Source organism: Mustela nigripes, chromosome 12 (genome assembly GCF_022355385.1).
Source record: "Mustela nigripes isolate SB6536 chromosome 12, MUSNIG.SB6536, whole genome shotgun sequence".
In the NCBI taxonomy this organism is placed as follows: domain Eukaryota; kingdom Metazoa; phylum Chordata; class Mammalia; order Carnivora; family Mustelidae; genus Mustela; species Mustela nigripes.
Genome location: NC_081568.1, coordinates 72,290,095 through 72,304,365, shown reverse-complemented (window position 1 = coordinate 72,304,365; position 14,271 = coordinate 72,290,095). Strand labels below are relative to the sequence as shown.

General features: G+C 35.8%; 1 protein-coding gene across 1 annotated transcript in view; it reads right to left on the bottom strand.

The window, feature by feature from the left end:
* Positions 1-1,415: 1,415 nt before the first annotated feature.
* The window catches only part of SEC24A (SEC24 homolog A, COPII coat complex component), a 68,954-nt gene continuing 56,098 nt past the window's right edge, over positions 1,416-14,271 (bottom strand). The window contains exons 17-23 of the mRNA XM_059417598.1: positions 13,428-13,538; positions 10,600-10,775; positions 7,799-7,936; positions 5,664-5,768; positions 5,261-5,353; positions 4,679-4,782; positions 1,416-4,406 (exon numbers count right to left, since the gene is read on the bottom strand). Of these exons, the coding sequence (XP_059273581.1) occupies positions 4,292-4,406; positions 4,679-4,782; positions 5,261-5,353; positions 5,664-5,768; positions 7,799-7,936; positions 10,600-10,775; positions 13,428-13,538 (842 nt within the window). The 3' untranslated portion in view covers positions 1,416-4,291. The remainder of the gene's footprint in view (positions 4,407-4,678; positions 4,783-5,260; positions 5,354-5,663; positions 5,769-7,798; positions 7,937-10,599; positions 10,776-13,427; positions 13,539-14,271) is intronic.

Sequence of the window (14,271 nt, the reverse complement as noted above, 5' to 3'; positions counted from 1 at the left end):
TTCTGTATTTTATTGGTTAAACTTCCTAGTACTTCTCAGTGGTATGATTCCTTGATAAATGATGTGCATACTTAAGATTATTATATTAATTTTTGTCTCCTCACTATGGACTTTACGAAGGCAAACCCACTCATTTTTTAAAAATTTACCAGTTTGCCCCAAACCTAGCACTGACAGCACTAGTTTCAACTTTTGTAAGTAGTTGCAGAAATTTTTCTCTTATTATATATATATGTGTGTATATATATATATATATACATATATATATATATATATATTTTAAAGATTTTATTTATTTATTTGACAGAGAGGGAGAGATCACAAGTAGGCAAAGAGAGAGGAGGAAGCAGGCTCCCCACCAAGGAGAGAGCCCAATGCGGGGCTTGATCCCAGGACCCTGGGATCATGACCTGAGCCGAAGGCAGAGGCTTTAACCATCTGAGCCACCCAAGTGCCCCTCTCTTATTATATTTTTAAAGATTTCATTTATTTGAGAGACAGCACAAGCAGGGGGAGGAGCAGATGGGCGGAGAAAGCAGACTCCCTGCTGAGAAGAGGTAGGACTTAATTCTATGACCCTGAGATCATGACCTGAGACGAAATCAAGAGTCAATAACTTAAACAACTGAGCCACCCAGGTGCTCCTTAGTTTTTTGTTTTATTAAGTAGGCTCCACACCCAGCTTGGAGCCCAAAGCAGAACTTGAATTCACAACCCTGAGAGCAAGACCTGAATTCACAACCCTGAGAGCAAGACCCAGAACCTGAATTCACAACCCTGAGATCCAAGAGTCAGATGTTTAGGGGCGCCTGGGTGGCTCAGTGGGTTGAGCCTCTGCCTTCGGTGAGGGTCACAATCTCAGGGTCCTGGGATGGAGCCCCGTGGTGGGCTCTCTGCTCAGTAGGGAGCCTGCTTCCTTCTCTTTCTCTCTCTGCCTGCCTTTCTGCCTACTTATGATCTCTGTCAAATAAATAAGATCCTTAAAAATAAAAATAAAATGTGCTCTGAAAAACAAGCAAGATAAACTATAAACTCAGAGTAGCCAAACTATAGAATATTAAGGATAATAGAAAAATCTTGAAAGCTAACAAATTTACCTTCAAAGTAACAATTAGGTTGACAGTAAGCATCTTACCAATTACCAAAGGGTCCAGAAGACAATGGAATACTATCTTAAACATATCAAGATAAAAAAAAACACAAAAAACAAAAACCTCTTTCAACCTAGAATTTTAAACCCGGCAATCATTGAGGAGTGAGAATTTAGTTTATGACCTCCCAGACACCAGCTTAGATTCAAAGTGCTTTCAGCCAAAGCCTTCCATTGACTTATTAACGCAGGTGTATGTACAACATGGCACAATTCAGTGACTGGCAGGTTATCCATACCCCTTTAAATAACAGGTCAGTATATGTAAGCTCTCTCCATAACTTTATTGAATAGCCAAATTGATAAGTTAGCACAGTTCAAATGATTATTTGCATGGGTTACAAATGACTTTTTTACAGGAATAAAACAGTGAAAATTACAAACTGTAAAAAGGAAGACAAATCTTGTCTCTAATATTTAAGAGAAGCAAGATTTAACACAGCACATTGAAGATCAATACATATTTGAATTTGAGAACAAGAATTTAATGTTACAATATTTTACACTACTTTACAAAATTAAAATTTCTATATAAGGATTATATTTGAAATAGTTAACAAAATCTTGAAATCACATTTGATGGTCCCCTAGATAATAGCTGTTATGCATCTTTGATTAGAAGAAATAAATCTTTTGTTCTAATTATCGAAAAACAGTCTGTTAGACTTAATACATTACATTAAATTAAAAAAATGAAGTATATGCAAACTAAAATGGTATACAGCTTGAGTGAATATTAATGTCGGATGTACAGAAATGTTATTTTAAAAATCCTAGAAATTAGAAAAATAGAGTACTTTTTATGGTAGAATTGCCATGCTCAGATTTAAATACCAAGATTGCCCTTGTCTGTTACTTTAGTAGTTGTAGAACTGTAGAAAATTTAAGGATCGTTTATAATTTATAACTACAATAAAAAAAATATGGCATAGTGTAAATATTAGTAACTTTACATCAAAAAGTAATACAAGATGAGATAGCAGGTAGTGCCTACAGCAAAAAAAAAAAAAAAAACCAAAAAACCTAAACTAAACTAAACACATTCAGTATTGCAAAAAAATAATTGCTTAATATCATTATCTCCAAAAGGTTCATTCATTCCCTCATTACCCAGAGAACAAATATTATGAATCTTAACTAAAGTTGTTTTTTTATGACATGCCTATGACAAAATTATTCTGGATTGCACATGTTACACACTATCTAAAATAATTTTTAAGGTGAAATTTTAAAAGTAAATTTGTGAAATATACTAACAAAGCATGTGGCAATAACAAGAGTCATATTCACTTAGGGATGAAGTGAGGCACAAGGAAGATTTCTTTCCCTAGAAGCACAAACTTTTCCCTCTGGAAGGCTCTTCACTACTATTAAGAAAGGATCTACAAATATCAAGATTGACAGTTCACATTAAGAAGAGAATTTTAGTTATTCTAAGAAACATCAGTGCACAAGGATGACTCTGTTTCTTTAAAAGAGGGAAAAATACAATTTTAATTTGCTACAACTTTAAAATAGTTTCCTAATAATAATGAAGCAGATTTCAAGAAAATTTCCAGTTCATGTGCCACTCTCATCCTGAAGATAAATCTTAACACTGCTTAAGGGAGATGATATTCCTATAAAATCCAAACATTTAGTCTGACCCAGCAGGTAAGCAGTAGTGTATATTCTAATGGGACCTGCTTCTTCTCTGTCCCCAAACAATTCAGTTAAAGTCAGCTCATACTGATGTAAACCTGAAAGTTACTATTTCATTGGTGATCATATAAGACCAAGATTGTAAACACATTTTTCTAACCCATTAAAACAAAGAAACAAAAATATTTTCATCAAGTATTACACATGAACAACTTTTATGTTATGTTAAGAAGTTCATACAAGACAAGGTGAATCTGTGAAAAATGGGCCAAACTCTTTAAAGATATCCTATCACAGCACTTTAAATATATAAATGCATAATTTACCTATTTGTAAACAAAATCCACTCAATGGTTTTGACTATAATATTTCTCTGGCTCAATCAAAAAAGCAGTCTCTTGAGCATGTTCAGAAATCAAGCTTCTACCATAACTTCAATATATTGGATATGTCTAATCTTAATATCCACCAAATCAAACAGCAGCATTCATGCTTTAATAAGTTTTAATATCCAAGAATAAATATCTAATGAGCGGCTTCCAATTATTAAACTTTTTAGAAAAATGTTACTGATGCATTTGAGACAGAATTTTAAAAACCTTTAATTTCTTTAATTCATCAATTCACCAATATAACACTTTTATTATACATCACAGAGCAGAAATGAACCAAACAAAGCCCACTTCAAGGATCAAGATAACCAAAGTCTCTCATCTCTCTATTACCATTGCCAGTCTCAATGTATTTATGAAGGCAGCTGATTCTTTTCACTGCAGAATATGATACTGGCTCCAACCAAGTCTTCTGCAGTCAAATCAGGAAACCACTTAATTAGTTTTCATTTCAAATCAAAGTGACTTTGTTCTTCAAGTATAGAGAATACTGACAGATTTTAAAGCTTGACTGTATTATTTCATATTCTTCTCAAACTAGACTAGAGTTAGTTTACTCTGGTTTTAGTTAACATGATGATCCTTTTTCTTCCTTTAAAAAAAAAAAACAAACAGGTGTGGGAGATGGGGTCTAGCTTTTCTACATATATTTACTTCTGAAATTTTTCTGATCTTAAAAAAGATCATTATCAATGGATTTGTAATATCCCTGCAACACTCAGTCTCATGAGGTTGTAAATATAGCAGCCAAATTTTCAGGAACAAAGGAGAAATATACATTTGAAACACAGAAGTCTTTATTTTACAAAATTTACTTTGCCTCTGCAATATTGTCTCATCCTATTTCAATCCATAACATCTCAAACATTATTGGCAGCAAAGGAAAAAAAGTATCCAGTCAAATGTATGTAGATATATTTTGATTTGAAAAATACAGTATTTCAGAGTTTCATGTTTGATTCTCTGCTGTGGTCCTTTATTTGCTATAGTTTGTTAAAATCACAGTGAGAACATATAATCATCCCATTAGTCCACAAACCTAATAGAAAAGGAAAGTATTACACATTCTCAGGTGTTCTGCATTATCATGACTTTAAGTCAAATATCTTCATTTGTTCACTTGCTGTTGTATATGCAAGAGGAATTCATAATATGATAATGCAGATTCTGTTCTGTCTTCTACCATGTTTTGAAGGAAGTTTGCTTTCATTGGACTCTCATCCCTAAGGAATAAAAGATAAAAATATATACATTAGATAACAATGTAATAGTAAAATAAAGTGGATTTGTCATGAGGCTTTTAATATACTCTTTACTAATAACTGGATATAAAGAATATATGAGTAATATTTATTGAAAATCTTTTTTTTTTTCCTGAAGGGTTTGCCTAAGCATTAGGTCACATATGACTCAAAATAGGTCCTTGTAAAGCTGAACAACTGTAAACCTTGTAAAGCTGCTATTTCACTATTAGCAAATGGAAAATTCAACTTACCTTATTACATAAAGTATGGGGAAAAATGGTCTCTGCTCTCTTAGCCAAGAGATGAATGCTATTATTCTGGCAGATTCTGGTGTATCAAGTTCTGGAAGGTCTGTCTGTTAAACAAAACCAAGCAATATCCAACTTACTTGAGTCACATATCTAAAGCATCATTTACAGTGCTTCTCAAACTTTATCATGTATATGAATACCCTGGAGATCTTAACCAACGGAGCCATCCAGGCCCACCTAATTCTAACTTTAAAATCGAAAATTATCCAAACAAATGCTATAGAGCTTAACAAATGCTTTCTCATGGATCATTTCAGTTATTCTTCCATAAGCAAGAACATTCTTAATTTACAAATGAGGCTGTTAGTGACTTGTCCATGATTACAGAGCTGGTGACAAAGTTTATTATTACTTTTTTCAATAATATATATTAATCCAACTGACACTAATCACAAATCATTAGCTTATTTAGCAATTAGATAAGTTCTTACTCCAAATCAGTGGTTAAAAGGACCCTGCCATAGACCAATGAAATGGTCTTGTGAGTCTACCACAATCATAATCACGATAAAACAGTCTTACCATAATCTGTGGAATTAATGCATAGTTTTGAACTCCTAGAACCTGGCTGAGAAAATTTTGTCCACAATTTTTTCCAACCCAAAGCATCAATACCTGGGGAATAGGAAAAAAATCATTTTGAAATGTGTGTAACAGCGAACTGCTGACTCACCTTTACCACTGAGTATGTTCTAAAAGATCAAAATGATGAGTACGTTTAGTGAGCTTATACAGTCTTCAACTGAATAATTTTCCATGATGAGACATGTATGCTTATCATGAAAAGAGGCTATGGAGGGAGAAGGTGGCTCATACAAAAATGTATAGATTAAATAGCACATAATCTGTTCAGAAAAAGACATTAAAGGGAATGAAGATACAGCAGTATGCAGAGACAAGGATCCAGATTAGTCAGATTACTCACAGAGCCTGCATCCATGAGGAAAGCTCCATCCCTGCTCAACTTCTCCACAGAAAGCTGAAGAATAGGTGGCTGAGGTATGGTGCGATCATTGATGTTGAGTGCTCCCTGAGGAATTAAGCAAAAAAATTAAAGGTTTTAGACTTTATTTATTTGAGAGAGAGAAGAGGGGCAGAGGGAAAGGGAGAGAGAATCTCAAGCATACTTTCCATTCAGCATGGAGTCCGATGTGGGACTTGATCCCACAACCATGAGATCATGACCCAAGCCAAAATCAAGAGTCAGAGGCTTAACCGATTGAGCTACCCAGGTGCCCCCCAAAAAGTTATAGCTTTTCAATACAACTTAAGAACAAAATACCCCAATAATTAGACAGCAACAGCTGACAGGATGGGTTCCCTCATGTCAATGGAAAAAAACCTAAACTTTTTATCAGACCAAATGCCCATAGGGAACAAAACCAGACAACACGGCTTGAGGTAGCAAGCACACACAAAATTCAGCAAAATTTGCAGACCCCCGCCACACACCTTATCAGGCTGTTGCCAGATCCTGAAGCTGCTACGAGAAGTATGAAAATGTATCCAGCTTGTCACTCTGCTCCTAAAGTTGCAATTTGGGACCTCAGGCTGGCCAGCCCTTAATAAGGACACAGAACTTGTGCCTATTCAAATTCAAGCTCAAACCTTCACCTTCAGAGCTGACTTCTGGTTTGTAAACTCTACAGCACTAAAGCTCTCCCTTGCCTCGAACCAAATCTTTGCATTCCAGGAATTTTTGTTGACATGGTAATATGCAGTCACAATTTAAAAAATTTTTTTAAATGTCACTTCCAAGACTTTGAAACTTAGCTAAATCAGTTATTCATATTTAAATATAAGGAAGATGAAGAAATATTTATTGCTCATCTAAACAAACCCATTTGAATCCCAATAAATCCAAATTAACTTCTGATCTTAACTATTATTTAAAAAATATAATAAATGCAACCAATACCTATGTATCCTGAACAGAAAAATGACTTCAGTGAGAACCAAATGAAGTCTGGAATTTAGTTAATAAATAATGGTTAACTGTGTGACTTAGGTTATGTGTACATGTGTGGGAGAAATAAAGGCCGAATGCAAATGAGATTTTAATAGTTCTATTAGGTTTGACATTAATTTATTAAGGCCAGAAATGGAAATTTCTCATTTATAATGAATACTACTATTCTCTGAAAACACACACACACCTTTAAATATTCATAACTATTAATTTTTTACCAAAAAAACTTTGAGTACTTAAACTAAGGTGCTTGATTAAACCTTACCTAAAGGAAGAAGTAAATAAAATACTGATCTATCAAGGGGTATGCCCCATCCAGCTTAAGGATTTAGCTTTAAAGAGGGAGTATTAATCACATTACCTTAAGACCTCACACCTTAAGGCATGTGGAAACCACCACAAAGAATACGCAGACTCAAGAGAGCCATTCAGAAATTTCCCCTAAAGGCTTTTTTTTTTTCTTTAAAGATTTTATTTATTTATTTGACAGAGAGATAGAGACAGCGCACAAGTAAGCAGATGGTTAGAGAGAGAAGCAGGCCCTCCGCGGAGCAGGGAGCCCGATGCCGGGCTCCATCCCAAGACCCTGGAATCGTGACCTGTAGGGAAGGCAGGCACTCAATGAACTGAGCCACCCAGGCACCCTCCCTAAAGGCTTTCTAATGTGAAATAAAAAAAGAATCTTGTCTTTCTCTGGTGGGAAAGAAGATAAGCAATCAGTGGCACTGTTTTCTAGTCTCCTAGCAAAGACCCATAAGAAAGAATGAAGTAAAAAAAGGGGCAAATAATATTACAATTTAAATATTTTTTCTTTGGGGCGCCTGGGTGACTCAGTTTTTAAGCGGCTGCCTTTGGCTCAGGTCATGATTCTGGGAGTTCTGTGATCAAGCCCCTGTCTGGCTTCCTGCTCAGCAGGGAGTGTGCTTCTTGCTCTGCCCCCCCCCCCCCGCCCCGCATGCTCTCTGTAAAATGAATAAATAAATCTTTAGAAAACAACAACAACAAAACTTTCCTCATTTCTACAATGGACTCAGAATAATTAGGACTTTAAAACTCCAAGAAATAGCCACTAAAAAAGTAATCAATCTTACCTCATCTGAGAGATTGTCAACTCTATACAAACTGGGATGAGTTGTGAGCATAAGGTAAACCAAGGGCTGATTTTTCACCTGACACATGGCAAAAATGCGTTCATCTAGACGTGCATTTGTCCCAGTCTGAAATGATTTCTGTAACAAAACACAACCCCCATTAAATAAAGGGGGGGATTTAATAATAAATATAAACAAAGCTTTGCAAATATAAGATGTTAAAAGAATATCTTCAGACAGAATTAGCAAATTTTTAAATTATTCTTTTAATGGATTCTGTTAAGTATCTTTTAAAAAGTCACACATCTATTAAATTATGACTACACTGCCACCTGAAAGAAACTAATTACATGACCACGGCAAAGTCATTAGGTCTCTCTGGTGTTTCCTAATCACTGAACTAGATCTAAATATTCTATCTGCCATAGAGGGATAGTGATATAGAAATCTAAATAATACCATGAGAAGAATAAAGTTAAACTGCAGATGATGAAATAAAAACATACATGAAGGACTAAAGATCTGTTTTGTAAATGTTAGGAGGTGACTAATGTGGTTAACTATCCTTGTTTCTCCCATAATTAGAGAAATTAAACAACACAAGAAAGGTTAAAAATCAACCAGAAAAATAGAAATGAGGATGTTAATTAGCAGAATAGAAGTAGTAAATAGTAAGTTTTACTGATGTTTAAGTACTAAGTTTTAACTGATATATTAGCTTCATGGAGAGTATTATTAGTTTTGGGGTAGGTTTTTAAGCATTCCTGGGGCTCCTGGCTGGCTCAGTAGGTAGGGCATGCAACTCTTGATTGTGAGGTTGTGAGTTCCAGCCCCACAGTGGGTGCAGAGATTACTTAAAAAAAATAAAATCTTTAAAAGAAATTTGTAAGCATTCCTACGGATGGAAAGTTGTAGAAACAGGCAAAGAGCTAGCAGCAATGAGATGATGTATTAAAACAAGTGCAAGTGCTATAAATAAATAAAGACTGGAAAAGGCTCTTAAGTTTGTTTGTTTTAATAATCTCTACTTCTGAAATGGGGCTTGAAGTGATAACCTGGCATGCTCTATCGAAGGAGCCAGAATGAGGCCCCAAGGCTCTTAAGATTTCTTTTTAAGTAAGCTCTGCACTCAACATGGGGCTCAAACCCATGACCCTGAGATTAAGAGTTGCATGCTCTACCAACTAAGCCATCCAGGTGCCCCAAGAACTTTTTTTTTTTTTTTTAAGATTTTTTATTTATTTATCAGAGAGAGGGGGGGGGAGAGAGAGAGCACAGGCAGACAGAATGGCAGGCAGAGGCAGAGGGAGAAGCAGGCTCCCTGCCGAGCAAGGAGCCCAGAATGCTGGGATCATGACCTGAGCTGAAGGCAGCTGCTTAACCAACTGAGCCACCCAGGCGTCCCCCCAAGATCTTTTAAATTAGTATGTTGATAGTCATTAAGAAAGAAAAAAGAATATTATGAGAAACGGAAGAAGGAAAGTTTATTTATTCATTCAATAACTATTTACTGATAGTCCAATATGCACGAAGAATTGTTCTTCTAGGTGATGGGACAATGTGGTAATTTTTCAAAAAAAGATAAAAATCTTGCCCTCATGGAGACAAAATCCTAGTAAGGAAAAAGTAAATAATAAATAAGCAAAATATTGATATGTCAGTGTTAAAAACTATGGAGAAAAGGGAGGAAAGAGAAGTAAAGAATGTAGGTTAGGTACATTAGGTAAAGAAGAATATAGGTTAGAACACTGCACACTAAATGGGGAGATCAGGAAAGGCAGGCCTCAGTAGAAGGACAACATTTAATGGAAGACCTAAAGAGAGAAAAGCTCAGATTTTTAAGTATTAAAATTTAAGCATTTATGTAATTTCTGTGCATTTATATTCAGAAGTGGAAATACATAATTTGAGTTAAAGAAGCTAGAAGTTGATCCAAAAGCCATTCTATTAGGATGAGTGGGTTGTCCTTCTTCCCTAGAAGAGATGACATACACCAGACAAATCAATCCTGGAGTTCAGAAAAATATACAAATTGACAATTTTTGTAGTTTCCATCAATTTTGGAATCTGGGATGCTCTCCCGGGTGATTTATTAACATAAGCTTTTTGATAAAATTTAATTGATATATTTAAAAATTTGTAATATGTATTTAAAATTAATAAACTTTACACCCTAAGTATACAAGCTTGGACTTTTTATTTTGGATACTGGAAAAATAAGCCTCCTCTACCTACCAGCAGTAGGGCAAAGAGCAGGCAGAGAAGACAAGTAATTAATATCAAATAAAAAACTCTACAAGACCATAGAAGGAAAGGCAACTGCCAGAAAGGTAACATTTAAACTCAAACACAGGAAGGAACAGAAAGTATAATGCAGGTCATGGAAATAGGTGCACATGTATGAGAGGGAAAATCTAAGATTAAATAGTAGTATGTGGGTGAAATACTGGACAGAGCAGGAAAAAGCCAGAAGAGTTTTATGTTATGTGTGACTTCTTACATGAGCAATAAAACATATAGCTCTTGTTCTGGAAAACTGAAAAACTGATCATTGACATCTCTGATAATGTCAATGAATACTTGGTGAACATCTCTTACAAATATGGCACATGCTTTAAATCAGTATCTTGTGAATTTATTAGGTTACAGATTCTTTCAAGGTTCAAGTAAGAGTCAAAGTCACTGTCCTCAGAAAACTTTAATGGCTTAAAGTAATACATACAGTGTTCAGTGGTTCACAGGATAAAAATTTGGGCTATTGACATTTTCACTGTTACAGTTTCTGGTTTTGATTCTCTTACCTGTTTAAGGAGAGCCAACACAAAGAGTGGGAAAAGCCGCAAAGAAAAAGGAACCATGAGTCCAGGCTGCTGGTTACTTAGGACTGAAGAGCGATAAGCTGAAAGAGAGTCTATGACAGCATTCACTAGGGCATCCCGAGCATCACTCAGACTGGCAGTCACAGACCTGTCAACAGCTAACAGAGACAGAGGTAGGGACAAACAAGAGAAAAGAGAGAAATTTAGCTACCCCACTGTTAAGGATAGAAGAGATGTAATTTTTTTTATTATACAAATTCTCTAACTTATTACACAGATAAGCAACCAAGGAAAGCATTTAAAAGCACATAGTTTGGCAAATCAAACCAAACTCCCCTGAAATCGGTCTCTATTTCCTAGCTGTATAACAATATGGCAAGGAATCTAACCTTCATGAGCTTATCTATAAAATGGGAAAACTGTATCTTGCTGGATCTAAGATGTTATTAATTATAATCCACCATCTTATGTTATATACCACAGAGAAAGAAAAAACTCTGTAACTAAACATACATGCTCTCTTCACAGAGAACTTTATATTTATTGAAAGACCTCTCAGGAAGCTACTTAGATGATTCTTATCATCAGTCATGCCACTGTTCATATGCATTTCTTTTTTTTTTTTTTTAAAGATTTTATTTATTTATTTGAGAGAGAGACAGTGAGAGAGAGCATGAGCGAGGAGAAGGTCAGAGAGCGAAGCAGACTCTCCATGGAGCTGGGAACCTGATGCGGGACTTGATCGCGGGACTCCGGGATCATGACCTGAGTCAAAGGCAGTCGTCCAACCAACTGAGCCACCCAGGCGTCCCTGTTCATATGCATTTCTGCATACTTGAAAAAAATGTTTCTAAAAAAATTTTTTTTAAATACTAAAAGAACTATTATTGTTTTGAAGACTTCTCAAACTAGAACTAAACTCAATTCATGTGGTCTCAAAAATACAATCAATAAAGTAATGATATTAACTGCTATAACCAAATTTGTACATAGCCAAGAAAGAAGACCACTGTTACCTGGCCAATAGCAACTCTTTTTTTTTGTTTTTTAAAGTGGGCTCCACACTCAGTTTGGAGTTCAACAAGGGGCTTGAACTTATGACCCTGTGATCAAGACCTGTGCTGAGACCAAGAGATGGATGCTTAAGACTTCAATTGAAGACTTCTTAAGATTTTGATAAAATGTGAAAAAAATGTGCATACTGGGATAAAGGAAATTTAGTAATAAAATAAATATTTGTGAAGCAAATTGTGAAAAATTTTTAAATCTACAAATACTGCTTGAATTATAGTTCTTGTTGTTGATAATAAAGATAATAAAAGAATGACCATATGAGGGCACCTGGGTGGCTCAGTTGGTTAAGCGACTGCCTTCGGCTCGGGTCATGATCCCAGGGTCCTGGGATCGAGTCCCACATCGGGCTCCCAGCTCCATGGGGAGTCTGCTTCTCCCTCTGACCTCTCCTCTCATGCTCTCTCACTCTGTCTCTCTCTCAAATAAATTAGAAAAAAAAAAAATTAAAAAAAAAAAAAAAAAGAATGACCATATGATTACTAAAAAGTGTTAGTTCAAGGGCGCCTGGGTGGCTCAGTGGGTTAAAGCCGCTGCCTTCGGCTCAGGTCATGATCTCATGGTCCTGGGATCGAGTCCTGCATCGGGTTCTCTGCTCAGTAGGGAGCCTGCTTCCCTCTCTCTCTCTCTCTCTGCCTGCCTCTCTGTCTACTTGTAATCTCTCTCTGTCAAATAAATAAATAAAATCTTAAAAAAATATATTCAAATTTACTAGTGGTTAATAGCTTTTTAATGAGTTCTAGAACCTGGATTACAAGAGACTTTGAACTGTAATGATCTTTAGTCTTGGAGTCTTGGAATTCAGGATTAAAAACCAGTTTACTCTCACAGATAAGTTTGCAGCCTTGGCCAGATCACATGAGCTAGAAGAAAATTTACTGATACCTTCACTTCTTTACTTCCGTATCAGATATAGTTGCCTTTTTTGGTCTTTTTCAAATACATAGAGCTTAACATCATTTTGATTCTTAATTTTTTTCCTCCTTCAGGAAAGATGCCATTGCCTCCATTTGCTTCACACTCAGATCTGTCAATATTAGGAATAATTGGGGCGCCTGGGTGGCTCAGTGGGTTAAGCCGCTGCCTTCGGCTCAGGTCATGATCTCAGGGTCCTGGGATCGAGTCCCGCATCGGGCTCTCTGCTCAGCAGGGAGCCTGCTTCCTTCTCTCTCTCTCTGCCTGCCTCTCAGTGTACTTGTAATTTCTCTCTGTCAAATGAATAAATAAAATCTTTAAAAAAAAAAAAAATATTAGGAATAATTACTCATTTTCTCACATTTCCTATTGGGAAATTTTTTTTCTTTAATGAATCCTGATAAGGAATCCAACCCTGTTTTAGTCTCACATGCTGTTGAAGGTTAAAGATCTTGACCTAAGAATATGAGGATCACTACCTTTATATTTTGTTGAACTAACACTTTTTTTTTTTTAAGATTTTATTTATTTATTTTACAGAGATCACAAGTAGATGGAGAGGCAGGCAGAGAGAGAGAGGAGGAAGCAGGCTCCCTGCTGAGCAGAGAGCCCGATGTGGGGCTCAATCCCAGGACCCTGAGATTTTTTTTAAAAATAAGGTTACCTGCAAAAGATCCTTTCATTCAAGTAGCTACCTAGGAGGCATACAGAAGTTCTAAAACACTGAAACCTTTAAAGGTACTTACTTAAAGGAAAAAAAACTAAGCAGATTTTTCTATTATTATATTTGTGAAATATTTATAATAGCCGATAATGATTCTTACCCATATTGGCCAATAACCCTGAAATTGCTTGAACATCAGCTCCAAGAAAGACTTCGTTCAGAGTTGAAACTACAGGCAAACACAATGTATGAACACGAATTCTTCTTTCACCTTTGCCGAAAAGACAAAAATGATAGTAAGGACACAACTATATTAAAAAATTTGTATTTTCTTGGAATCACTTCTTTTTAATTTAGAACCAAAAAGGGTTATTCAGTATGCAGAAATAGTATCAAAACTTTAAAAATAAACAAAAAGAAACAAACTTCAGAGTTTTATTCATTAAAGATTTTCTTTATTTGAGAGAGAGAGAGAGAGAAAGAGGGATCACAAGCAGTGGGGGCGGGGAAGGGCAGAGGGAAGAAGCAGACTCCCCATTTATCAGGGAGCCTGATGCGGGACTCAATCCTAGGACCCTGGGATCATGACCTGAGCCAAAGGCAGATGCTTAACTGACTGAGTCCTCTTATTTTTTCACTACAAAATTCTTTTTGTTTGGGGCATCTGACTGGCTCAGTCGGTTAAACATCTGCCCTGAGATAATAAGACTCAGGGTCATGATCCTGGCATCCTGGGATCAAGCCCTGGTTCAGGTTTCCTGCTCAGTGGGGAGTCTGCTTCTCCATCTCCCTCTGCCCCTCCCCTCTACTTGTGCTCCCTCTCTCTCTCTCTCCCTTTCAAATAAATAAAATTTTTTAAAAAATTCTTTTTGTTCAAATTACAATTGAAAAGGGATCATAATCAAATGGTGGTAAAATGCTAGCTTAAAAATCTTTTTTCTGAATATTTTGGTTATTTTATCTTTTTTATTAATATAAATTTTGAATTACATACATTGTATATA